Source organism: Orcinus orca, chromosome 6, assembly GCF_937001465.1.
Source record: "Orcinus orca chromosome 6, mOrcOrc1.1, whole genome shotgun sequence".
NCBI classification, from domain to species: domain Eukaryota; kingdom Metazoa; phylum Chordata; class Mammalia; order Artiodactyla; family Delphinidae; genus Orcinus; species Orcinus orca.
The window spans coordinates 20,604,994-20,632,662 of record NC_064564.1 but is presented as its reverse complement, the minus strand read 5'-3'; the positions used below and the strand labels follow the sequence as shown (position 1 = coordinate 20,632,662).

Sequence of the window (27,669 nt, the reverse complement as noted above, 5' to 3'; positions counted from 1 at the left end):
TGATTATTGCTTCTTTTTAGTTAGTTTTGAAATTAGGAAGTCTGTGTCTTCCAGGGTTTTTTTCAATATTGTTTTGGCTATTCAGAGCCCCTTGGAATTCCATATGAATTTGAGAATAGGCACTCCCATTTCTGTAAAAAGGGCCATTGGAATTGCGATAGGAATTGCATTGAATTTATAGATCACTTTGCAAGTGTTGTCATCTTAATAATATTCACTCTTGCAATATGTGGGCACAGGATGTCTTTCCATTTATTTAGGTTGTATTTAATTTCTTTCAGCAATGTTTTGTAGTTTCCAGGTTCAAGTGTTTCACCTCCTCAGTTAAATTTATTCTGGGTATTTTATTCTTTTGAATGCTACTGAGTATGGAATAGTTCTGATTTCATTTTTGGATTGTTCATTGCTGGTGTATAGAAACATAATTGTTTTGTGTGTTAATCTTTAACCCTGCAACTTTTCTGAACTTAACTAGCTTTAGTAGATTTTTTTCCCCAATTCTTTGGGATTTTTCTATATAGAATCATGTTACCTGCAAATAGAAATAGTCATACTTCTTTTTTCCCCAATTTTGATGCCTTATCTATTTATCCTGCCTAGTTGCTCTGACTGGAACTTCCAGTACAATATTTAATAACAGTGGTAAAAACAGGCATCCTTGTCTTTTTCCTGATCTGAGGGGGATAGTTTTAAGTCTTTCACCATTGAGTATGATGTTAGCTGTGGGTGTTTCATAGACTCACTTTATCATGTTAAGGAAGTTTCTTTCTGTTCCTAATTGGCTGAGTGTTTTTATAGTGAAAGTGTGTTGGATTTTTATCAAATGCTTTTTCTGCATATTAGTTTATAACAGTCTCATTCATATTAATACCAAATTGATTTCAGTAGTACACAAAAATTTGTTCCTTTCTGGTACTATGGTGTCCCTCCTTCTCTGTGCTAATTTTATTTTATTTTATTTTAATTAATTCATTAATTTTTGGCTGCGTTGGGTCTTTGTTGCTGTGCATGGGCTTTTTCTAGTTGCAGTGAGCGGGGACTACTCTTTGTTGCAGTGGTGGGCTTCTCATTGCGGTGACTTTTGTTGCGGAGCACGGGCTCTAGGCACGTGGGCTTCAGCAGTTGTGGCGCACGGGCTTAGTTGCTCCGCGGCACGTGTTATCTTCCCGGACCAGAGCTTGAACCCATGTCTCCTGCATTGGCAGGTGGAGTCTTAACCACTGTGCCACCAGGGAAGTCCTGTGCTAATTTTATATTAGGGTTTCCAGAGAGACAGATCAATACGGGGTGTGTGTGTATGTGTGTGTGTGTGTGTGTGTGTATTTTGAGGAATTGGCTCATGTGATTTATGGAGGCTGGCAAGTCCAAAATCTGCAGGGTAGGCCAACAGGTTGGAGACCCAGGGAAGGGCTGATGTTGTAGATCAAGTTTGAGTTTATCCTATTTGGTATGTTTTAGTCTTCTTGAATGTGTCAGTTAACTTTTGAATCATATTTGGGAATTTTTGGTCCAATATTTCTTCAAACACTCTTTTGCCCCTTTCTCTCTCTCCTCTGGTACTGAGACTCCAATTATTCGTATGTTGTTATGCTTGATGGTGTCTCACAGGTCTCAGAGGCTGCATTCATTTTTCTTCCTTTTTTTCTTTGTTTCTCACACTGGATAATCTTGATTGATTTATCTTTTAGTTCACTGATTATTCCTTCTGCCTGATCACATCTGCTCTTAAGCCCCTCTGGTGAATTTTTCATTTCACTTATACTTTCTGATTCCAAAATTTTTGTTTGGTTCTTTCTTACAGTTTCTATCTTTTTTTTTTTTTTTTTTTTGCGGTACGCGGGCCTCTCACTGCTGTGGCCTCTCCTGTTGCAGACCACAGGCTCCGGAAACACAGGCTCGGCGGCCATGGCTCACGGGCCCAGCCGCTCCGCGGCATGTGGGATCCTCCCGGACCAGGGCATGAACCCGTGTCCCCTGCACCGGCAGGCAGACTCTCAACCACTGCGCCACCAGGGAAGCCCACAGTTTCTATCTTTATTGGTAGTCTTTACTTTGTGAGATTTTCCTTAAGGTCTTTAGATATAGTTTTCTTTAGATCTTTGAACATTATTTAAAAATGGTGGGGGGCTTCTCTGGTGGCGCAGTGGTTAAGAAGCCACCAGCCAATGCAGGAGACACAGGTTCGAGCCCTGGTCTGGGAAGATCCCACATACCGTGGAGCAGCTAAGCCTGTGCGCCACAACTACTGAGCCTGCGTACCACAACTACTGAAGCCTGTGCACCTAGAGCCCATGCTCCGCAAGAGAAGCCACCGCAGTGAGAAGCCCGCGCACCACAATGAAGAGTAGCCCCCGCTACTAGAGAAAAGCCTGCGCGCAGCAACTAAGACCCAGAGCAGCCAAAAATAAATATAAATAAGTAAATAATTTAAAAAATAAATAAAATAAAATAAAAATGGTTGATTTCAAGTCCTTGTCTAATATAACCAATGTCCGGGCTTCTCCCCGTACAGTTTCTATTAACTACTTTTTTTCACGTGAATGGGCTGTGGTATACTATTTTTTGGCATGTTTCATAATTTTTTATTGAAAGCTAGACATATTTATTTATTTATTTTTATTTATTTTTTTTTTGCAGTACGCGGGCCTCTCACTGTTGTGGCCTCTCCCGTTGCGGAGCACAGGCTCCGGACGCGCAGGCTTAGCGGCCATGGCTCACGGGCCCAGCCGCTCCGCTGCATGTGGGATCTTCCCGGACCGGGGCACGAACCCGTGTCCCCTGCATTGGCAGGTGGACTCCCAACCACTGCGCCACCAGGGAAGCCCGACATATTTATTTTTAATTAAAAAAAAATTTATTTAAAGCTACATTTCTTTCTTTTTTATTTATTTATTTATTTTTTGCGATACGCGGGCCTCTCACTGTTGTGGCCTCTCCTGTTGCGGAGCACAGGCTCCGGATGTGCAGGCTCAGCGGCCATGGCTCACGAGCCTAGTTGCTCCGTGGCATGTGGGATCTTCCCGGACCAGGGCACAGACCCGCATCCCCTGCATCGGCAGGCGGACTCTCAACCACTGCACCACTAGGGAAGCCGTCTTTCTTTTTTAAAATATTTATTTATTTATTTGGCTGCCTCGGGTCTCAGTTGTGGCATGCAGGATCTTCGTTGCAGCATGCAGGATCTTTCATTGTGACACGCAGCCTTCTCTCTATTTGTGGCTCATGGGCTCCAGAGCACGTGGGCTCAGTTGCCCTGTGGCATGTGGGATCTTAGTTCCTCGACCAGGAATCCAACCTGTGTCCCCTGCACTGGAAGAAGAATTCTTAACCACTGGACCACCAGGGAAGTCCCTAGACATTTTTGATATAATGTTGGCAACTCTGCAAATCAAATCTCCACCCCCAGGGATTGTTGTTGTTGCTCTTCGATGCTTTCCCTGGCCCGATTCTGTAATCTTCGTAATCTAAACTGTGTGTAGCCACTGAAATCTCCCCTTAGTTTAGCTTAGTGATCAGCTAATGACAGGACAAAGATTTCTTCAAATGCCTTGAATGTTCTGCACCCTCCAGTGATTGCTAGATTATTTTCTCAGTTACCATGGTAGTGAGGCTGCAGGTGTCACAGCTACCGCAGAGAAAGGGGAATATGAATAGAGCAAGTTAAAACACCACAAAGGTCAAGATTCAGCCAATTTCATTGAATAAATGCTGTTCAGATTGTTTTAAGCCTCTGGTTAGTTTCCACAGTTCTAAAAAAAAGTTGATTTTGACCATTTGTGCAGTGTGCTTGTTGCTTTTATGGTTGAACAGATTTTTGGAGGTCCTTACTTTCTCATTCAAGAAATATTTCTTGAAGAGTGCTTTTGACAATCTGCTTTTGTCAAGTGCAAGTGCTTTTCTAGGTGGACAGTGATTAGAGTTTAGAACCCACTAAGGGTAGATTGCACTAGAAAACCTCCATCATTTTGTTTTAGGGCCCCAAAGGGCTACATTCTAGGAATAAGGGTGATTGAAAGCAAACTGCAGCTCATCTTTGAATTATTTTAAATTTTTGAATCAGATATGATGATCCAGCGTGCTAGTGTTTCTAAGTTTCTCATAGTGCTAATACTCTAGACACCTGGAAGAAACAAACTTGAATCTTCTCCGTATGAACAGTATCATTCCAGGCGCCATGTTATTTCTATTAACAATACTGTAAATACAGGCATACCTCAGAGATATTGGGGGTTCAGTTCCAGACTACCACAGTAAAGCTAGTACTGCACTAAAGTGAGGCACAAAGTTTTTAGTTTCCCAGTGCATATAAATGTTAGGTTTATGCCATGCTATAGTCTGTTAAGTGTGCAATGAACAAATGTGCATGTCTTAATTGAAAAATAATGTGTTGGAAAAATGGCACTGATAGACTTGCTCAACACAGGGTGACACAAACCTTTAATTTGTGGAAAAAAATGCAGTTATCTGCAAAGTGCAATAAAGTGAAGCACAATAAAATGAGGTATGTCTGTGCTATGTTTGGCAATTTTTAAAAAGGAATATATTTATATTATACACACATGTAGGCACATATGTGTATATATTTTTGAATATATATATTACATATATACACACGTGTGTGTATATACACATACATATGTCATGTATTTATTATATGAATACATATACATATATATGTATATCTACTTGAATTTAATTGAGAAGTTAATGAAGCAAAGAAGAATAAGTAGGTGAAGATACAAAACGACAGAAACCCAGAGAGATGATGAGAGCTGCATTTGGGTCCTTTTTCTTTAGGGAAATATGCTAATTCTGGAAGAGGCAGCTGAAACATTGAAAAGCTGTGGAGCACTTTTGAAGACTTAGGGATCAAAAGCTGGAGGCCAGGGCCCCCAAGCCAGTGGTAGTCGTGAGTCTTCTCCCCACTATTTGGGCTGTGAATCTGAAGAGCTGCAAACTAGGAGTAAAGAGCTATAGGTAGATCAACTCTGAATGATACTAGTCCTTGAATATGGATTCAGATGAACTCTGACTGCTAGTTTTACTGCCCACTTGCCAAAAGCAAATAAAAACCCTCTGAAGGAAGATAACATTATCCTGGGCATCAGATTTTTCTGCAATATCTAGCAATCAATAAATAATAACCAAGAATACAAGAGAGAAAATGAAGGGACTGAAAAACTAAGAAAACCAAGAGATAATTGATCCAGATGCACAGAGGATTCAGATAGACGAGTAGTCAGACACATTTTAAAATAGCTACACTTAAGTTCAGAGAAATGGAAGACAACATTAAGAATTTTAGCAGGGCTTCCCTGGTGGTCCAGCGGTTGAGAGTCCACCTGCCGATGCAGGGGACACGGGTTCGTGCCCTGGTCCGGGAGGATCCCATGTGCCGCAGAGCGGCTGGGCCCGTGAGCCATGGCTGCTGAGCCTGCGTGTCCGGAGCCTGTGCTCTGCGGCGGGAGAGGCCACAACAGTGAGAGGCCCGTGTACAGCAAAAAAAAAAAAAAAAAAAAAAAAAAAAAAAAAAAATTTTAGCAAACAGAAACTGGGGAAAAATGGAAATTTCTAGAACTAAAAATTATAATAACCAGAATTAAACACTTAGTGAATGGGTGTATTAGGTTGCTAGGGCTGCCAGAACAACGGCTTAAACAGTAAAAATTTATTTCCTCACAGATCTGTGGGATGGGAAGTCCAAGATCAAGATGCTGTGCTGAAAAAAAAAAAAAAAAAAAAAAAAAAAAAAGATGCTGTGCTGGCAGGGTTGGATTCTCCTGAGGCCTCTCTCCTTGTCTTATAGATGGCTGTCTTCTCTCTGTGTCACATGGTCTCTACTGCATGTGTGTCTCTGTCCCAGTCTCCTCTTCTTAGAAAGACACCAGTCATATTTGATTAGGGCCCACCCCAGTGACCTTTTTAAAACTGAATAACCTCTCTAAATATCTGTTTCCAAATACAGTCACATTTTGGGTGTGGCAGGTTAGGACCTCAACACAAATTTTGGAGAAACACAGCTCTGTGCATAACAGTGGGCAACAGTAGTTTAGACTTAATTGAGGAAATTAAGAGACAATTGAAAGATAGATAAGAAGAAAATAATCAAACTGCACTGAGATACGGAGGGTTAGAAAATATAACAAGGCAACAGACGTGGGAGTTATGGAGTTAAAATATATTATACACGTAAGTGGTCCAGAAGGAGGTTAGAGAGAGCAGAGGGCAGAAAAACAATGGTAAAGAATATTCCAAAAGTGTTAGAAGACATTAAGTCACAGATACGAGAAATCCAACAAATCCCAAGCAAGATATAAAAAGAAAAGTACACTTAGGCACATTAGAGTAAAACTGTTGAAAGTAAAGACAAATATATATATACATATTAAGGCAAGTCAAAGGAAAATAAAAGAGGTTACCTTCAAGGAGCAACAAATTGACAAATAGTGAACTAGTCAAAAGAAACAGTTTAAGCCACAAGATAATAAAATAATAGCTACAAAATGCTGAAAGAAAATAACTACCAATATAGAATCCAATATCCACTAAAAGTAACTTCTAATAAGGTGAAAAAAGACACTTTGTGGCAAATAAAAAATTGAGAATGCTTGTCACCAGCAGATTTGCACTGAAGGAAAATACAAAAGAGCATTTTTCACCTACAAGGAAAATTATCCCAGAAAACACTTAGAAATGGTTAAAGGAATAAATACAGGAATAAAAGTGCCAAGTATGGGGATAAATTTAAATGAATACCTACCATCTAAAATAATAATGTTTTTGAGTGGATATATATTCATTTGTGTGTATAAATTTCAAATTGATGACAGTAATAGCGTGTATATCTGGAAGAAGTAAATGAAGTTCCAGTGCCTTTAGTTTCTTGAATTGTTGAGGAAAAGGTGAAAGTACTAATTTATATTACAGTTTGATACACTAAGAGCTATGTTGTAATTTCTAGGGTAGCCACTAAAAGAATGAAAAAAGAGTTATGTAACAATCAAAATGAGAGAAGAGAAAATAACAAAAAAATTTTTTAAGGAAGAAAGGAAAAGAATATAGAACAAATAGCAAGCAGTACTTGGACCTTGAAAATGTTATGCTAAGTGAAAGAAGCCAGTCATAAAAGACCACGTTTTATATGATTCCATTCATAAGAAATGTTCAGAACAGGGAAGTTTACAGAATCAGAAAGTAGGTCAGTGGTTGCTTAGGGCTAAGTTGGGGAGAGAATAGGAGGTGGGTAGAATGGTGGTAGTTTAAGAGTGTGGGGCTTCTTGCTGAGGTGATGAAAATGTTATAAAATCAATTGTGGTGATGGTTTTACATATCTGTGGATATACTAAAAAACATTGAATTTTACACTTTAAATTGATGAATTATATGGTGTGTGGATTATGTCTGAATAAATAAATTTTTAAAAAAAATTTAAAGAATCATATAGAAATTCTTCTAAATGTAATAAATGAAAATATCAGTAGAGGGGCCTAACATCAGATTGGATTAAGCAGAAGAAATAACTAGCAAATTTGAAGATAGGTCAGTTGAGATTATTGAGTGTGAAGAAACGAAAGAAAAAAGTAAGGAAAATTAACAGAGGCTCAGAGATCTGTGGGACACCGTCAGCCATAGCAATATAAACATAATGTGATTCCCAGAAGGGGAGTAGTGAGAGAGAATTGGGAACAAAGGACATTGGAAGGAATAATAGCCAGAAATTTCCAAAATTAATAAAGAAGGTAATCAGTTCATCCAAGAAGCCTAACGAACACTAAGTAGGAAAAACTCAAAGATACCCATACCTAGACACAACCAAGTAAGACTGCTAAAAGACAAAGAGGGCATCTTTTTTTTTTTTTTTTTTTTTTTTTTTTGGCCACTCTTCATCGCGGTGCGCGGGCCTCTCACTGTCGTGGCCTCTCTTGTTGCGAAGCAGAAGCTCCAGACGCGCAGGCTCAGTAGTTGTGGCTCACGGGCCTAGTCGCTCCGCGGCATGTGGGATCTTCCCGGACCAGGGCACGAACCTGTGTCCCCTGCATTGGCAGGCGGACTCTGAACCACTGTGCCACCAGGGAAGCCCCGAAGAGGGCATCTTGAAAGCACCAAGAGAATTGCTCATTATGTTCAAGGCATCTTCAATAAGATTAAGAGCTGACTTCTCATCAGAAATCATGGAGGCCAGAAGGCAATGGGATGACATATTCCAAATGCTGGAAGAAAAAGAAGGTTGAATAAGAATTGTATATCCAGAAAAGCTGCTGTTGAGAAATAAAGGAGAAACCTTGACAATAATATTATGCTCAGTGAAAGAAGCTAGACATAAAAAGCCACATATTTATATTATTCCATTTCTATGAAATATCCAGAATAGGAAAATTTGTAGAGACAGAAAAGAGATTACTGGTTTCCAGGCATTGAGGATGCTGGCAGGAATAGGATGCTGGCAGTAACTTCTAAGGGGTATAGGGTTCTTTTTGGGGTGTTGAAAATATTATGGAATTAGGTAGTGTTGATAGGTATATAACTTTGTGAGTATACTAAAACCACTGAATTATACTCTTTGAAATGGTGAATTTTATGTGATTTACATGTCATTTTTTTTTTTATTGGAGAAAGTAAGACTCTCAGATAAACAAAAACTAGGGGGATTTGTCACTAGCAGACCTGTCCTACGAGAAATACTTAAGGGAGTCCTTCAGGTAGAAATGAAATGACACTAGACAGTAATTTGTATCCACATGAAGAAGTAAGTACCACCAGGAAAGGTAACTATATAGGTAAACATAAGGAGAGCAAAAATATATTTTTGTTTGTAATTTTTCTTGTAGTCTGTGTCTTAAGAGACAAGTGCATAAAGTGGTAAATATAAATCTAAGTGGATATGCATACAGTGTATAAAGATATAATTTGTATGACAATAAAGGCACAAAGTAGAGGGGAGGGAATGGAGCCATAAGAGGAGCAAAGTTTTTGAATAATACCAAAATTAATTTTGTATTGGGACTTCCGTGGTGGTCCAGTGGTGAAGAATCTGCCTTACAATGCAGGGGACGCAGGTTCTATCCCTGGTCAGGGAACTAAGATCCTACATGCCACAGGGCAGCTGAGCCCACGTGCCACAACTACTGAGCTCGCACGCACCTCAACTAGAGCCCATATGCCGCAAATTACAGACCCCATGTGCTCTGGAACCCGCGTGCCACAACTGCAGAGCCCACATGCCCTGGAGCCTGTGTGCCACAACTAGAGAAGAGAAAACCTGCACACCACAAGTAGAAGTCCGTGTACCACAATGAAGAGCCCGCGCACCGGTGCAACGACAGATCCCACGTCTAAGACCCAACACAGCCAAAAATAAATAAAATAAATAAAATAAATAATAAATAAATCATCTTTTTAAAAAATAAATTTATTTATTTACTTATTTTTAGCTGCATTGGGTCTTCACTGCTGCACGTGGGGGGCTTTCTCTAGTTGCGGCGAGCGGGGTCTACTCTTCATTGTGGTGCATGGGCTTCTCACTGTGGTGGCTTCTCTTGTTGCAGAGCACGGGCTCTAGGTGCGCGGGCTTCAGTAGCTGTGGCACACAGGCTCAATAGTTGTGGCTCATGGACTCTAGAGCACAGGCTCAGTAGTTGTGGCTCACAGGCTTAGTTGCTATGAGGCGTTTGGGATCTTCCTGGACCATTGCTCAAACCCGTGTCCCCTGCATTGGCAGGCGGATTCTTAACCACTGCGCCACCAGTGGTTTAAATCTTTAAAAGAATCTTTAAATCTTTTAAATCTTTAAAAAAAATTTTGTATTAACTGACCAAATGAGATTGTTATAAGTTAATATGTTAACTGTAATCGCCAGGTGAAACACTAAGAAAATAACTCTGAAAAATAAAAGAAAAGGAACGACAAGGGAATTAATATGGTAACTAGAAAATGTCTATTTAATACAAATTAAGGCAGTTGAGGAAGAATAGAGGGACAAAAAAGATATAAGGCATGTGGAAAAAAATAGTAAAATGGCAGATGTAAATCTTACCGTATCAGTAATTACATTAAATGTAAATGGACTAAACACCAAAGGTAGAGATTGGCAACTTGGATTAAGTGAAAATATGAAGATGTGCTTTCTCCAAGAGACATATTTTAGTTTCAGAGGCACAGGAGGTTGAAAGTAAAAGAATGGAACAAGATAAACCAAAAGAGAGCTGGAGTAGCTATACTAATAACAGGCAAAACAGACTTTAAGATAACAATTCTTACTAAAGACAAGAAAGGACATTTCGTAATGGCAAAAGGGTCAATCCATGAGGAAGTCATAAAATATAAACATATATGAAACTAACAACATACATCCAAAAATATATGGAACAAAAACTAACGTAAGTGAAAGGAGAAATAGACAATTCTACAGTAATAGATGGAGATTTCAAAACTTCATTTTTGATAATGGATAGAACAGTTAGAAATAAGATCAACAAGGAAATAAAATACTTGAACAACTCTGCGATCCAACTCAACCTAACAGACATCTACAGAACACACACCAACAGAACACACATTCTTCTCAAATGTGCGTGACACATTCTCCATGATAGAACATATGTCAGGTTATAAAACAAGACTCAGTACATCTTAAAGGATTAAAATCATGCAAAATATGTTCTGAAACCACAATAGAATGAAATTAGAATATAATATGTGGGACATTTGGGAAAGTCACAACTATATGGAAATTAAACAATATTCCCAAGTAACCAGGAGGTCAAAGAAGAAATCAAAAGGGAGATTAGAAAACACTTTGAGATAAATGAAAATAAAGACAAAACATACCAAAACTTGTGGATGTATGTAAAAAAGTGCTTAGAAGGAAAATTTATAGCTGTAAACACCTATAATAAAAAAGAAGAAAAATCTCCAAATAGCCCAAGTTCCACCTTAAGAAATTAGAAAAAGAAGAGCAAACTAAACTCAAAGCAAGAAAGAAGGAATTGATAGAAATTATAGCATAGAGAAATGAAATGCAAAATTGAAAAACAACAGAGAAAATCAATAAACCACAAATTGATTATTTGAAAAGATCAACAGAATTGATAAGCCTTTAGCTAGACCACCCATGAAAAAGAGAAGATCAGATACTAAAATCTGGAATGAAAAAGACTACACTACTGACCTTACAGAAATAAAAAAAGGATTTTAAGAAAATACTATGTATGAATGGCTGTATGCCAAGAAATTAGGTAACCTAAGTGAAATGGACAAACTCCAAGAAGGGCACAAACTATCAAAACTTTTTAGTTGTACCAAACATTTTAAGAATTAATACTCTTTCACAAACTCTTCCAAAAAATAGGAAAGGAGGGAACACTTCCCAGTTCGTACCATAAGGCCAATATTACCTTGATACTAAAGCTAAACAAAAATATCACAAGAAAACTGCAGAAGACATACAGACTGGAAAGGAAGAAGTTAAACTATGTCTGTTTCTATTTGACATTATGTTACATATAGAAAACCCTGAAGAATAAACACACTCTATTGTAGCTAGTAAAAGAGTTCAGCAAGGTTGAGGATACAAGACTGCTGTACAATAGCCAACTATTTCTTTACACTAGCAATGATCAATCCAGAAATGAAAGTAAAATAATTCCATTTATAACAGCATAAAAGAGAACTATGTAGGAAAATGTTTAACAAAAGAAGTGCAAAAAATATACTGAACACTGCAGAACATTGTTGAAATAATTGAAGAAGACCTAAGCAAAAGGAAAGACAACCCATATTCAAGACTTAATATTGTTAAAATGGTAGTACTCCTTACATTAATCTACAGATTCAAGGAAATACATATCAAAAGTCTAACATTTTTTTTTTGCAGGAATAGACAAATTGATTTTCAAATTCATATGGAAATGTGAAAAATTCCAGAATAGCAAAACAATTTTGAAAAAGAAGAAAATTGAAGGACTCATACTTTCTGAATTCAAAACTCACTACAAAGCTAGAATAAACAAGACAGTCTGGTACTGAAATGGAAAGAGACGTAGAGATCAGTTGAGAGTCCAGAAGTAAACCTGTGTGCTTATGGTAAACTGATTTCTGCAAGGGTGACATTCAGTGGCGAGAAAGCATAGTCTTTTCAGGAAATGGTGCAGGGAGTACTGGATATCCACATGCAAAAGAATGAAGTTGGATCCTTGCCTCACACAATATATAAAAAATAACTCCAAATGGATCAAAGACCTAAATATAGGAACTAAAACTATAAAACTCTAGATGATGGCATAGGTTTATATCTTTGTGACCATTTAACAGATAACAGTTTATTAGATATGATACTGAAAGCAAAAAGCAAGTCAAGAAAAACATAAATCAGACTTCATCAAATTTAAAATATTTTGTGCTTCAAAGTACAAGAAAGTGAAAAGACAACCCATGGAATGGGACAGAATCATTCATCTGGTATATCTAGTACAGGTATAGTTTCCAGAATATACAGCTGAAAAACAAAGAGACAAATAACCCAGCATAAAAATATGCAAACATTTGAATAGACATTTCTCCAAAGAGCATATACAAATAGACGAGAAGCACATGAAGAGAGCTTAATATCATTAGTCATTAGGGAAGCGGAAATCAAAATCACAATGAGGTACCACTTCACATGAAAACCAGATAAAGGCATTACAATAAAGGAAGCTACAGATCAATATTTCTCATGATTATAGATGCAAAAATCTTCAACAGAATATTAGTAAAGCAAATCTAACAATGCATAAAAAGAATTATACACCATAACTGTTCTGAGTTGAATACTGCCTCTCCAAATTCATGTCCACCTCGATCCTGTGAATGTGATGTCATCTGGAAATAGGGTCTTTGCAGATTCAATCAGGTTAAGATGAGGTTAGGCTGGATTAGGGTGGGCCCTAAGCCAATGATGTATTCTTAAGAAGAGGGAAGTTTGGTCAGAGTCTTAGAAGGTCATGTGAAGGAGCAGAGACACAGACACACAGGAGAAGGCACTGGAAAGGTGGAAGCAGAGATCGGAGTGATGTATCTACAAGCCAAGAAACACTAAGGATTGCCAGAAGCCACCAGAAGCTAGAATAGGGAAGGAAGTATTCTTTCCTAGGGCCTTTGGAGGAAGCATGTGGACCTGCTGATACCACAGTTCTGGACTTCTGCCCTCCAGAACTGTGAGAGAATACATTTCTGCTGTTCTAAGCAACCCAGTTTGTGGTTGTTACAGCAACCCTTAAAAAGGATACAACAACCAAGTGGTTTGTATTCCAGTTATGCAGGGCTGGTTCAGCATTTGAAAATCAATCAGTGTGGTCTGTCACATCAACAGGCTAAAGAAGAAAAATCCTATCATGTCAACAGATGCAGAAAAAGTATTTGACAAAAGTCAACTCCCATTTGTGATTAAAAAAACAAAAAAGAAAAACAAGCAAACAAAAAACAACAACAAACCTCCCAGCAGACTAGGAGTATAGGGGGAACTTCATAAACTTAATACAGAACATCTACAAAAATCCTGCAGCTAACCTTGCACTTAATTGTGAGAAACTAGATAGTTTTCCCCTAGGATCAAGAACAAGACAGTTATTTCTTCTCTCACCACTCCTATTCAGCATCATACTGGAAGTCCTAGCTAATGCAAAAAGACAAAAGGAAGTAAAAGTTATACAGTCAAAAAGGAGGAAAAAAAACTTTGCAGGTAGCATGGTGTCTATGTATACAGCTCAAGAAATCAACAACAACAAAACTGCTGGAATTACAAGGTTGCAGAATACAACATAAATATACAAAATTAAATTGCTGAAAAAACCCACAAAATCAATTCCTTTTCTATATATCAGCAATGAACAATTGCATTTGAAATTAAAAACAATACCATTTGTATTCGCACCAAAAAATGAAACATTAGATGTAAGTCTAACAAAGCTTATATAAGATTTACATGAAGAAAACTCTAAAACTCTCATGAAAAATATCAAATATCTAAATAAATGGAGAGATATCCCATGTTCATTGATAGGAGGACTCAATATTGTTAAGATGTCAGTTCTTCCCAATTTATCTATCGATTCACTGTAGCCCTAGTCAAAATCCCAGCAAGTTACTCTGCAGATATTTACAAACAGATTGTAAAGTTTAAATAGGTAAAAGACACAGGGTAACCAACACAGTACCTAAGAAGAACCAAATCAGAGGGCTTCTGTTACTCAAAGAGTTACTATGAAGCTACAGTAATATAGATGGTGTGGTATTGACAAAAAGAAAGATAGACATGTCAAGGTAACAGAATTGAGAGCCCAGAAGTAGACCTATACAAATAGATTGCAGTGATCTTTGATAAAAGATCATGGGCCACTTCAATGGAAAAGGAGAATCTTTTCAACAAATGGTGCTGGAACAGCTGCCCATCCACATGCAAACAAACAAAAACTATACCCAGACGATAACTCAAAAGTATCACAAACTTATCTTTAAAATGCAAAAGTTTAAAAAGTGTAGAAGATAACATAGAAAATCTTGGTGACCTTGGGTTTGGTGATGACTTTTTGATACCAAAGCACTATCCATGAAATAACTGATAAACAGGACTTAATTAAAATAAAAAAAAAACTTCTGTGAAACTTCTGTGAGAGGCATTAAGAGAATGAAAAGAAGCTACAGACTGGGAGAAAATATTTGCAAAACACATATCTGATAAAATACTGTTATCTGAAATATACAAAGAACTCTTAAAATCTCAATAAGAAAACAACCTAATTAAAAGATGGGCAAGAGACTTGAACAGACTTCTCACCAGCGAAGATATACAGATGGCAAATAAGCATATGAAAAGATACTCAGTATAACATTAGGGAATGGCAAATTAAAACAACGAGATACCACTACACATCTATTAGAATGGCCAAAACCTAAAACACTGACAACACCAAATGCTAGTGAGGATGGGGAGCAATGGGAACTCTCATCATTGTCTGAGGGAATGTGAAATGGTACAGCCACTTTGGAAGGCAGTTTGGTAGTTTCTTACAAAACTAAACATACTCTTACTATACGATTCAGCAGTCACACTCCTTAGTATTTACCCAAATGAGGTGAAAACATATGTCCACACAAAAACCTGCACAAAGATTTTTATAGCAGCTTTATTTATAATTGCCCAAACTGGAAGCAACGAAGATGTTCTTCAGTAGATGAATGGACAAATAATCTATGGTACATCCAGACAATTAAATACTCAGCAGTAAACAGAAATGAGCTATCAAGCCATGGGAAGATATGGAGGAATCTTTTTTTTTTTTTTTTGCGGTACGCGGGCCTCTCACTGTTGTGGCCTCTCCCGTTGCGGAGCACAGGCTCCGGACACGCAGGCTCAGCGGCCATGGCTCATGGGCCCAGCTGCTCCGCAGCACGTGGGATCTTCCCGGACCAGGGCACGAACCCGTGTCCCCTGCATTGGCAGGCGGACTCTCAACCACTGCGCCACCAGGGAAGCCCTGGAGGAATCTTAAATGCATATAACTTAAGTGGAAAAACCCAATCTGTAAAGGCTACATACTATATAATTCCAACTATAGGACATTCTGGGAAAGACACAAAACTACGGACACAGTAAAAAGATCAGTGATTGCCAGAGGTTTGGGAGGGTGAGGAAGGGAAGTATAAATAGGGAGCACAGGGGGTTTTTAGGGCTGTAAAAGTACTATAATGGTAGGTAAATGACATGCATTTCTTAAAGCCTATAGAATGTAGAAGAGAGTGAATGCTAATATAAACTGTGGACTTTAGTTAATAGTAATGTATCAATATTTATCAGTTGTAACAAATGCACCACCCTAATGTAATATGGTAACAATAGGGGAAACTATGTGTTTGGTTGGTGGGGAAGGTGTATACGGGAACTCTGTACCGTGGCCTCAAGTTTTTTGTAAACTTAAAACTGGTCTGAAAAATAAAGTCTCTATTTAAAAGCATGCACACACAGTGAGATACCACCTCACACACACTAGGATGGCTAAAATAAAGAAGATAATAAGAGTGTTGTCAAGGATGTGGAGAAATTGGAACCTTCATACATTGCTGGTGGGACTGTAAAATGGTAGAGCTTCTTTGAAAAACAGTTTGGTATTTCGTCAGGATGTTAAACATAGGGTTACCATATGACCCAGCAATTCTACTCCTAGGTATAAACCAAGAGAATTGAAAACATATGTCCACACAAAACTTGTATATGAATGTTCATAGCAGTATTATTCATAATAGCCAAAACTGGAAAAAACCCATATAATCGATGAATGGACAAATGTGATATAGCCTGTAATGTAATATCATTTGGCAACATAAGGGAATGAAGGACTGATACAACATGGGTGAACTATGAAAACATTATGCTCAGTGAAATATTTAGTCACAGAAGACCACATATTACATGATTCTGTTTGTCCAAAATAGGCTAATCCAAAGAAACAGAAAGTATGTTAGTGTGTTCCAGGAGTTGGGGTTAGGGTGGGCGATGGGAAATGACTGCTAATGGGTATGAGATTACCTTTTGGGGTGATGAATATGTTCTAAAATTAGATAGTGGTGATGGTTGCAAAATTCGATAAATGTAAAACTTTTGACTTTTATACCTTAAAAGAGTGTCTTTTATGGTATAGCAAATTATATCTCAATAAAGCTGTGATTTAAAAAAAAGCACCACTCCCAAACATCCGTCTAGCTTACGTACCCTTGTGGAATCAGCAAAATCAACACATGCTGCCGGGGAAAAACAAGTTCAAAAGGCTGGCTTATTCCTCTGGGCCCCCATCCTTCCTCTGATACTGCCTTCAGGTAGATGTTTTTATATTTTGTCCAGCTTTTCCAGTTGTCCTCAGTGGCAGGGTTTCTTAGAAATCCTGGTCCACCACCTGAAGCCTTGTTGGCAAGCTTAATCTCATCTGTGTTTTTATTTTATTTTATTTTATTTTATTTATTTATTTATTTTGTGGTACGCGGGCCTCTCACCACGGCGGCCTCTCCCATTGCGGAGCACAGGCTCCGGATGCACAGGCCCAGTGGCCATGGCCCACGGTCCCAGCCGCTCCGCGGCACGTGGGATCCCTCCAGACCGGGGCACGAACCCGTGTCCCTTGCACCGGCAGGCGGACCCCCAACCACTGTGCCACCAGGGAAGCCCTGTGGTTTTATTTAATATCTGTATTTAGATTTATATTTCTGGTCCAGCAGATTTTCTGGTCTCAAATTTTCTGGTCTAAGGAAATCTTTACCTTCTTAAATATTATTGAGTTTTTTGTTTGTATAGGTATATATCAATAATTACCATATTAGAAGTTAAAACTGAGAACTTTTTAATGTTTTTTAATTTACTTTAAAAATAATAAGCTCAATATAGTTAATAACATAAATAACATTTATTTTATTTTTTATTTTAATTAGTTAATTTATTTTTGGCTGCATTGGGTTTTCGATGCTGCGCGCGGGCTTTCTCTACTTGCGGCAAGTGGGGGCTACTCTTCGTTGTGGTGCGTGGGCTTCTCATTGCGGTGTGCGGGCTTCTCATTGTGGTGTGCGGGCTTCTCGTTGCGGTGTGTGGGCTTCTCGTTGCGGTGGCTTCTCTTGTTGCAGAACATGGGCTCTAGGCACACAGGCTTCAGTTGTTGTGGCACGTGAGCTCAGTAGTTGTGGCTCACGGGCTCTAAAGCGCAGGCTCAGTAGTTGTGGTGCACTGGCTTAGTTGCTCCGTGGCACGTGGGATCTTCCCGGACCAGGGCTCGAACCCATGTTCTCTGCATTGGCAGGCGGGTTCTTAACCACTGTGCCACCAGCGAAGTCCCATAAATAACATTTTAAATTAAAGATTACTTTCAAAATGTTGGGTGATGTTTTACATTTTGGCAAATGGCTTTAATGTTTGGGTTAGTAAAAGGCAAGTGAATATCCTACATTTAATTTATTGCAGTGTCACACATCATTTACTTTCTGGAAAATTCTACTGGATATTTATGAGCGAATTAGAGTGAAAATGGCAAGTAATGTAGTAGGAGTATTGTGAAATTAGTTTTGACTCTGTGCACTCCCTACAACATCTAAGGGGAAGAATTGGAGCCCAGAGCACCCATTGAGAATCACTCTGGCCCATACCCTTCATCTGAGCTCCTAGACCACATGTGAGTCTGAGTGCCAGTGTTGCCTTCCACTCATGTGTGAAAATCAAAACCAAGCTACATTCTTGACACTTGCCTTAGCTTTAGCTCTCATAATTAGTAATCACTTAATGTTGAGTTCATCTGTTATTTGGCCTGAGGGTTGAGAAGATTAAACTCAGCTGTAGTTAATTCAGCCCCTTTTGCTTTTCCTGTGGCTGTGGCTCTGGCTCTGGCTCTGACTTCATATTGCTGGACTGGTCTGACTAGTGTTCAACCCTGGAGACAGAAGGGAGTGGGCCACGGTATTGCCTTTGGAATCAAAAGCTTCAGGCAGCCAGTTTCCAATGTGTGAGAGTATAGGTTCTTTCTGCTTCTCAGTTCCACCTTCACTTCCCTTTTCTTAGCACAATTGGGAGGATCTTAGGGTGGAGAGTTATCTTGAGCAAGTGATTATTTGGGGACTCTTCCAGACCTCAGCCTGCCCTTTCTGCACCTGCCACTTCTAGTAGCTTGCCTGGCCTCTTCTTCCTTTTTTTCCCCCATTTTTTTTTAATTGAGTAAAATACACATAACATAAAATTTACCATCTTAACCATTTTTAAGTATAACATTTCAGTGGTATTAAATACATTCAGAATGTTGGGCAGTCATCATCATCATCCATCTCCATAACTCTTTTTTTATCTTGTAAAACTGGAACTCTGTCCCCATAAAACTAATTCCCCATGCTGCCCTCCCCCTAGCCCGTTGCCACCACCCTTCTACTTCCTGTCTCTGATTTTGACTACCCTGAGTATCTCATACACGTGGAATCATACTGTATTTGTCTTTTTGTGACTGGTTTATTTCACTTAGCATAATGTCTTCAGAGTTGACCCATGTTGTAGTATTCAAAACATTGCAGTGCTACCTGGAATCCTTTACCCGTCTTGCTGACTGAATTGTCTGCTAGTTCTTTCACTGAGGCATAATATTCACTTTTTCCTCTAGAGAACAAATGTCTTATACTTCTCTGTTCCCATAGCATTTTATTTATATTCTTTGTTATGTTATTTGTAATGTATTGAGAGTATTTACTTTGTGTCTGTCTCCCCAGTGTTAATTTGAGTTCCACTAATATTTGGAAGGTATCAAGATAATTTTTAAATTTTCTGAGGCTAGCACAGTGGCTCATATCTAGTGGTCATTAAGTGTTTGTTCAGTGAATGAATGGAATCACACATAAAAGAACATCTCAGACTTCCAGCAGATACTTATTTTCTACTTGATCCTCACCGTTGTATTCAGTGCTAGGGATAGTAAGCCAACAAGCACAGTCCTGCTTTCATTAATTTATTGTTTCATGTATTTACCCTAGTACTGAAGTGATTTAATAATGTATATTTAACGTTTATGTTTCAGTATTGTGATTTGTCTCATATTTTGACCCCCCTAGATCATAGTCTTATCATTTATGAAATGAGGAGAATGGACTAGATGACCTAGAGAAGTTACCATTGTTGACTGTTATTATTAGATTTGAAAGCTCCTTAATAACAGGAATCATGCCTTTCACTTCTACTGGAATCTTACATAGGGCCAAGTATAATGTCTCACACTCAGTAGTTGGTTAGCAGATTTTAAAGAAAGAGGTAATATCAGTGAATACTTCAGACGAATTTGTTTCTATTTTTCACTCCATTGATCTTGTTAGATCCCTTCCCTGTGCTTCAGAATATCTGTATGTCCTTGATCTAGTTTGTTCTCAACTTTTGTTTGTAGCTTAAAAAAATTATATACGTATATACACACACTTTATCCCTCTTAACCCTGAGAAGAAGAAAAGTAAGGTGCTCATTTACATCCATTTTTCAAGTGAGGAAGCTGAGTCTTCAGGAGCATAGCTGAGGAGCAGCACATTCAGACTCAGTCCCAGGTCCCCTGACCCCAGACTCAGTGTAATTCTTCTCTGTTTCCTCATCTGTGAAATCAGGTTTTCTTCCAGATCTAAGTGCCTGTGTTACCCACCCTTTTACACAACGTATCAGTTAGGGGTCTTTGGGAAGTCACAGAAACGTGCTAACTTTAGCAAAATGGGGATTAATTGGTAAGATCATGGAGAGTCTCAGAGGATTCTTGAGAAGGTTGAGCGTCAAGCTGGGAAATGGATAGGGTTCAGAAGCAGGGACCTGAAGAAGCACCACCACAAAGGGAAAAACTCCAAGTGTTTCTTATTCTCTGTCGAAGAGTCAGAGTGAGGGAGGAGTGTTCTTCTGGGGCAGTTTTGTTCCCCCAGTGGGCAGCCTAGAGACATTTTTGGTTATAACTTGAGAGAGATTGCTACTGGCATCTAGTGGGTAGAGGCCAGGAATGCTGCTAAACATCCTCTAGTGTCAGCCCCCAATAAAAGGAATTCACTGGCCCTACATGTCAGTAGTGTTGAGGTTGAGAAGCCCTGGATTAGGGGAAGGTACCTTGATTAATAATCGCACGAATTCCAATGTACCCTGTTGGAGGCAGGAGGACACTTAAAATGCTCTTACCAAAAAGAGGTGGAATAGATGCTAGACAGCCAAAAACAACATAAAAACAAAAAAGTACGACTGGGGCAATAATTCCAATATTGGAATGTGAAGATGAATCACATGTTTGTAAATACGGTACTTGCGGGGTCTCAGAAAAAAGAGACATTTATAAAATATTTGAATTTTAAACTTAAACTCCAAAAAGATGCTAGGTGATTATTTATTATTAAAAAGGGTTCTTTGAAATGAAACTTAAATTTTCATGTAGAGTAACCTATAAAGAATATGTAGTATAAGCCTACCTAATTCAATGATAAATTAGGGTTTTGAGGGGAATTGTGAACAAAAACCTAGGATGAACCAAAATCAGAATCAAACTGTCACTAACTGAATTAAACCAAAGCACTTTATTTATTTATGTATTTCTTTGGCCATGCCACATGGCATGTAGGATCTTAGTTCACCAACCAGGGATCGAACCCGTGCCCCCTGCAGTGGAAGCATGGAGTCCTAACCACTGGACCGCCAGGGAAGTCCCTAAACCTAAGCACTTTAAAGAAAACTTATAGTTTAAAATGAAACAGCTTATTTTTTAAAATTATTGAAGTCACATACAACTAGAACATAATTATATTCTCTAAATGGGGAAAAAATTATTTTTCAAAACTGATTCAAGCCAGCATTTAATTTGATTTGGATCCATGGACAATTTACCAGGACTGGAGTTTACTTAGTTATATTAAGAATATTTAAAAAAAAAAAAAGAATGTTTCACACTATACCTGATGGTAGGATAATATTTAGTAAAGGATCCCCTTTCATTTGTCAGCAACTTTGGATGTTGCTGATACACAGAAACGTGAGGATGGTGGATCTGTGGGATGTGCAGTTGTATGTTAGAATTTCTGCAGCAGTTCACCTTGTTTTTTGCCTAGACAGGTAATTAGTGTTAAATCCAAGTAGTAGGAAGATTGATTCAGCCCATAATTTTCCTTCCTCTTAACTTCTTTTCACACCGTTTCAGTATAAGCCGTATATATGTGACTCAGAGCCTGCTTATTTGGTTTCATATTTTATAACACCTTTGGTGTACCAGACCGGTTTTACTACCCTGAGGAAGTCTAGAAATGACTAGAAGCTGCTTCTCCCTGCCCTTGCAACATGATGGCTTTGGGTCCAGCTGTGAAAGGGACCTACTGCCGTGTCTCCAGGTTGTTCACTGAGTGAGCCTTTCTCTGCCTGTAGTCATTAGCCCCAGGGCCACACAGTTCACCTCAGCAGGGTGTTGTTTCAGGTGAACCACTGTCTCCCAGAGAAGATTGTGGTGTACCGTGATGGAGTGTCTGATGGCCAACTAAAGACAGTTGCCAGCTATGAGATTCCTCAGCTACAGAAGTGTTTTGAAGCTTTTGAGAATTATCATCCCAAGATGGTGGTATTTGTAGTTCAGAAGAAAATCAGCACCAGTGTGTACCTGTCTGCTACCGAGCACTTTGTGACTCCCTCCCCCGGGACTGTGGTAGATCATACAATAACAAGCTGTGAGTGGTAAGTGGGCGAGACACAGTATTTCAACAAGAATAGGTTGGAGAAGTTGTCTGTTCCCTGGGTATTGGAATGGGGAGGTTGCCTAGAGAGATGTGGAATGGAATCAGAGATTTTACTGTTAAAAAGTAAAATTTTAAAAACTATTTAAAAACACACAAACCAACAATGAAGCTTTTCCCTCTTAAGTATATAATATTGAACATACAGTCTTTTCCTAAGACTATGCATGCTTAACCTTCTGCACACAGATGTCATTTCTACCACCATTCTTAAATAGCCTGTTGAGTCAGGAGACCTGAATTCTCAGCCTAGTTTGGTCCTTGTATGTCCTTGATCCAGTCATTTGACCTCTCTGAGCCTTAGGTGAAGGAGCTAGAATGAGCTCCAAGATCTTTTCCAGCTCTGGCCAAATCCAACTATACCATTACTTTGTACTTTTTCCTTTCTAGGGTGGACTTCTACCTTCTTGCCCATCATGTACGACAGGGTTGTGGCATTCCTACCCATTATGTTTGTGTTCTCAACACTGCACACCTGAGCCCTGATCATATGCAGAGGTGAGCTGACCAGTAACCTACTCCTCACTTGTAAATAATTCAGGCCAGGGAGCTAAGGCTAAGACCTGGAATTTTAAAACCACTGAATTAGACAAACTGGATCACTGGTTTTTGGCTTAATAATTTTCTGATTCTCTTTGGAAGCATTTTGAATTTATCTTTTGAAGTTGGATTTCCTAATACTCATTTTCTCTTATATAATCAGAAAAGACAAATACTGCCCACTGCCAGGAATATTTACCCCTTGAGTTTCTTCTTGCCTTTCATGATAATGGTATCTTTTTGAGGTGCGACTGATAATCCTTGTTGTACACTAAAATTACTTGGAGACCTTTCAAAAAATACACCCAGGCTTCACGAACTCCAAGCATTCTGAGGCATTCGCATTTTTTTTTTTTTTGCGGAACGCGGGCCTCTCACTGTTGTGGCCTCTCCCGTTGTGAAGCACAGGCTCCGGACGCGCAGGCTCAGTGGCCATGGCTCATGGGCCTAGCCGCTCCGCGGCACGTGGGATCTTCCCGGACCGGGGCACGAACCCGTGTCCCCTGCGTCGGCAGGCGGACTCTCAACCACTGCGCCACCAGGGAAGCCCGGGCATTCGCATTTTTAAAAACTGATTCTAATGATTATGACACACAGCCAGGTTTGAGATGCATTGCTCTTGCGCTCAGATTATATAAATACTTTGCTGGGGTACTTACCTTTCTGCAGCTTTTTCTTGAGGCAGAAAGCAAAAACAAAAACAAAAACATGTTCTCCTTACTGTTTTCCTTGTTTTGATATAAAAAGAGGAGCACCTAAAGTGGGAATTTCCCCATGCCCTCTTGACTTACAAATAGTGGAAATAGATACAATTCCACTTAAAAATAATGATTCCCAAAAGTTGCATCATCTGTTCCTCAGTCCCCCAGTTTGCTGGTAAGTATGCTGTGTCACACACCCAGAAGTACCTAATGTGCTCCAAATTGAAGATGAAAAGTGAAAAGGATCATGTTTTCTTCTTGGCCTACAGGTTGACTTTCAAACTGTGCCACATGTACTGGAATTGGCCTGGTACCATTAGAGTTCCAGCTCCTTGCAAGTATGCCCACAGGCTAGCTTTCCTGTCAGGACAAATCTTGCATCATGAACCAGCCATCCAGCTGTGTGAGAACCTGTTCTTCCTGTGACTGAACAATCAGGACATGGGCTGGTCAGAGCAATCAGACTTCTGAACTCAGCTGTGAACTCAGCTGTGCAGGATTAACAGTGACTGAAAGGGGTTTTGTGTTGGTGTTTTCCCTTTCACCAACCCAGTAGAATAAGGTATCTTTTTTTCTTTTCTCTTTTAAACCTGATATCACCAAGAAGCAGTTTCCACCCTAAGGATCAGCTAGAAATTGTCTCGTTGCCTTTGTAGAGCACATGGGGGTAGTCTGCTACTGCGTAGATGGGGTGGGTGAAGACAGGGGACCCTTCAGGAGCCTCCAAAGCCAACTTGAGCTGTAGAAACCCGCAGAAGCAGCGATTGCACTTACAAACTCTGTTTACTAATAAGCAGTTCCCATTTCTGGTGCCAGAGGTGATAATGAATGAAGTCTTTGCAAGTTTCTTAAAGTAGAGAGCTACTTTATTTGGGCAACTGGGAAAGGTAAGAAGGCAAGGTTTTTCAAGATATGCCTATTGCTGGAAAATGTGAAAGGCATGTAGTAAAACCAGCTGGTGGGATAGTCAGGCCCTTGCTGACCTAATCTTCTCTAGGGATTGAGTTAATGACACGTGACTTGAGCTGGCTTTGAAAGAGGCGTTTAGCTATTCCTTGGCCTCCTAAGAGAGGCCAAATGCAGTTTTTTCTGTATATTTCAGTTGCTTTATAGCATGCCATGTTGATTTCTTCCTCCCTCCCTCCCTCCCGGCCACATATACACACACTCAGGCAGGAAGACAGCTTTGCTTCTTGTTACTGACCTTTAGTAAGTTTCAGTTTTTTTAAAATTAAGCATCAGAACCTGTGAAATTCAGCAGCTTGGAAGGTTCATGAGGGGGCATGAGCTTTTCTCGACCCTTTCTCCCCAGTGTGTCACCTTCTTTTCTGTTGATACGTTTGCAAATTGAATCACTCATTTCCCTTGCTCAATACCCTCTTCCCCGCTGTTGGCTCATTTTGTTAGGAGTTTTTCTGAATCCATGTTACGATTTCTAGAAGTTGGTTTTGGGAAACATGACACTCCTTCCAAAGTCCAGACGTTTCAGTTTAGAAAGTTGTCACTGTGTCTGTGGGTTTCAGTGTTTTGGGGAAGCACTGTTTTTGTGTGTTTATTTTTCCCCGTTTAAAAATTTCCAGTCCCTTCAGGGCTAATTCAGTCATGCCTTGCTTTACCTGGGTTTTAAAAGACAGTTACATTTAATCTTTTCAAATTTGTATTTATTTATTTTTTGGTATGATAGCAGGGAGGGGACGAAGCAGAAATCCCTATTTTATATGACAGTGTGTGAGAAGAGAAACTTCAGCTTAGAAATCTTTAGAAGAAGAAAACTGAGCAGGCGTTGCGTTGGCAGAGGGGGAGCGGCTCTGGGTGTCAGTGGTCTTAAGTGCACTTTGGTTCTGTTTGGAGTGAGGGCCAGCAGAAGGCTGAGACCTGGGATTTAAACACCATGGAATCAGACAAACTGGATCACTGGTTTTTGGCCTAACAGTCTCTGATTCTCTTTGGAAGCATTTTGAATTTGTCTTTTGAAGTTAGATTTCCTAATACTCGTTTTCTCTTATATAATCAGAAAAGACAAATACTTGAATATAATACAAAAATTTCACTTTTTATGCCTGGTTTTCTTGTCTTGTTATTTCAGTCTTAATGTGAAATGACTGAGTCATGGGGTGGGAAATAAATAAAAACAAATTTGTATAAATGTGTAGTTGTGTTTGAAATAATGTCATTGACATACGATATTGATATAGTTCTTTTCCTTTGTAGAGCTGTAACACTTGTTAAAATTACTAATTTGTTACTAGGCATGCTGGACGCAGCTCCAGTATTAGTACCCAGGTAATTTCACTGAGATCTGGCAGTAAGATTTCTTGGAAAAGACTCTAACAGTCTTACTTCTGGGACAAATGAGGCAACTGTGTGTGTGTGTGTGTGTGTGTGTGTGTGTTGTCTTGTTTTCAAAAATCTCTTTTCCCATCAGACAATTTCCGTTAGCCTAAGTGAGAGCCAGCTCCTAAGGGTGACCCTCCCTTCTCACCTTTTCCTAATGCTTGCCCTTCTTTGCATGTACTTCATGGTGTGTCTGTAACCTTTAAAAATACCTTCCCAAAGCACCCTGGCTGCTTGCCTCACCACTACGTCCTTTTCTATTTATTTAGAAACTCCATCTTAAATGATGCAGTGCTTCTTGAACTCATTCTAGAAAGAATCCAATTTCTTTTTTATTAATTTTTTAAAATTAAAAAAAATAAATTTCTTTTTTTAAAAAATTTATTGATTGATTTATTGGCTGCATTGGGTCTTTGTTGCTGCACAGGCTTTCTCTAGTTGGCGGCGAGCGGGAGCTACTCTTCGTTGTGGTGCATGGGCTTCTCGTTGCGGTGGCTTCTCTTGTTGTGGAGCATAGGCTCTAGGTGTGCGGGCTTCGGTGGTTGTGGCTTGCGGGCTCTAGAGCACAGGCTCAGTAGTTGTGGCGCACGGACTTAGTTGCTCTGTGGCTTGTGGGATCTTCCCAGACCAGGGCTCGAACATCATATGTTGATGCTCAACATCATATGTCATTAGAGAATTACACATTAAAATGAGATACCACTGCACACCTATTAGAATGGCCAAAATCCAAAATACTGACAACACCAAATGCTGGTGAGGATGTGGAACAACATGAACTCATCATTGCCTGAGGGAATGCGAAATAGTATAGCCGCTTTGGAAGAAACTTTGGTAGTTTCTTACAAAACTAAACATATTTTTATCATATGATCAAGCAGTCACACTGCTTGGTATTTGCCCAAATGAGTTTACAACTTTTGTCCACACAGAAACCTGCACATGAATGTTTAAAGCAGCTTTATCCATAATTGCCAAACTTGTAAGCAACCAAGATGTCCATTAGTAGGTGAATAAACTATGGTACGACAAGAAAATGGAATATTATTCAGTGCTAAAAAGCAATGAGCTATCAAGCTATTGGAAAGACCTGCAGGAAACTTAAATACATATTACTGAGTGAAAGAAGCCAATCTGAAAAGGTTACATACTGGATGATTCCAACTACATGACATTCTGGACAAGGCAAAACTATAGAGACAGTGAAAGGGTCAGCGGTTAGGGGAGAGGAGGGATGAATGGGCAGAGCACAGAGGATTTGTAGGGCAAGGAAACTATTCTGTATGATATTGTATTGGTGGATACATGTTATTATATATTTGTGTAAACCCATAGACTGTGAAACACTAAGCATGAACCCTGATGTAAACTGGGACTTTAGGTGATTATGAGAAGTTGATGTAGGTTCACTGATTGTAACACATGTACCATTCTTGTGGGGGATGTTGATAATGGGGGAGGCTGTACGTATATGGGAAATCTTTACCCTCTGCAAACTGTGCTGTGAACCTAAAGCTATTCTAAAAGATACATACATATTTTTAAGAATGAGTAAGTGTGGGTGTTCCTTGCCGGTCTAGAGGTTAGGATTCGGTGCTTTCACTGCCCTGGCTGGGGTTCAATCCCTGGATCCCTGGTTAGGGAAATGAGAATCCCCCAAGCTGCACAGCACACAAAAAAAGAAAAAGAATGAGTACGGGAGACTTCTGGCAACACGGCAGACTTGAGCTGACCATACTGACGAAGGTTGGCCGAAATAGGAAAAAAAATTTTTTTTATGTTAAGTAGCTGGATTTTCAGGAAATGGAACGAGGGAAGA

The 27,669-nt window shown here is 39.3% G+C and overlaps 1 protein-coding gene across 2 annotated transcripts in view; it reads left to right on the top strand.

Annotated features, from left to right (window-relative positions):
• The window catches only part of PIWIL2 (piwi like RNA-mediated gene silencing 2), a 94,298-nt gene extending 70,022 nt beyond the window's left edge, over positions 1–24,276 (top strand). Inside the window, exons 20-22 of one of the 2 annotated variants that reach the window (XM_004270644.3) lie at positions 21,963–22,216; positions 22,666–22,773; positions 23,786–24,276. In XM_004270644.3, coding sequence (XP_004270692.1) covers positions 21,963–22,216; positions 22,666–22,773; positions 23,786–23,942 — 519 coding nt within the window. In that variant the 3' untranslated portion in view covers positions 23,943–24,276. The remainder of the gene's footprint in view (positions 1–21,962; positions 22,217–22,665; positions 22,774–23,785) is intronic. The other variant, XM_033429695.2, reaches the window with a different exon arrangement.
• The last annotated feature ends 3,393 nt before the right edge of the window (positions 24,277–27,669 follow it).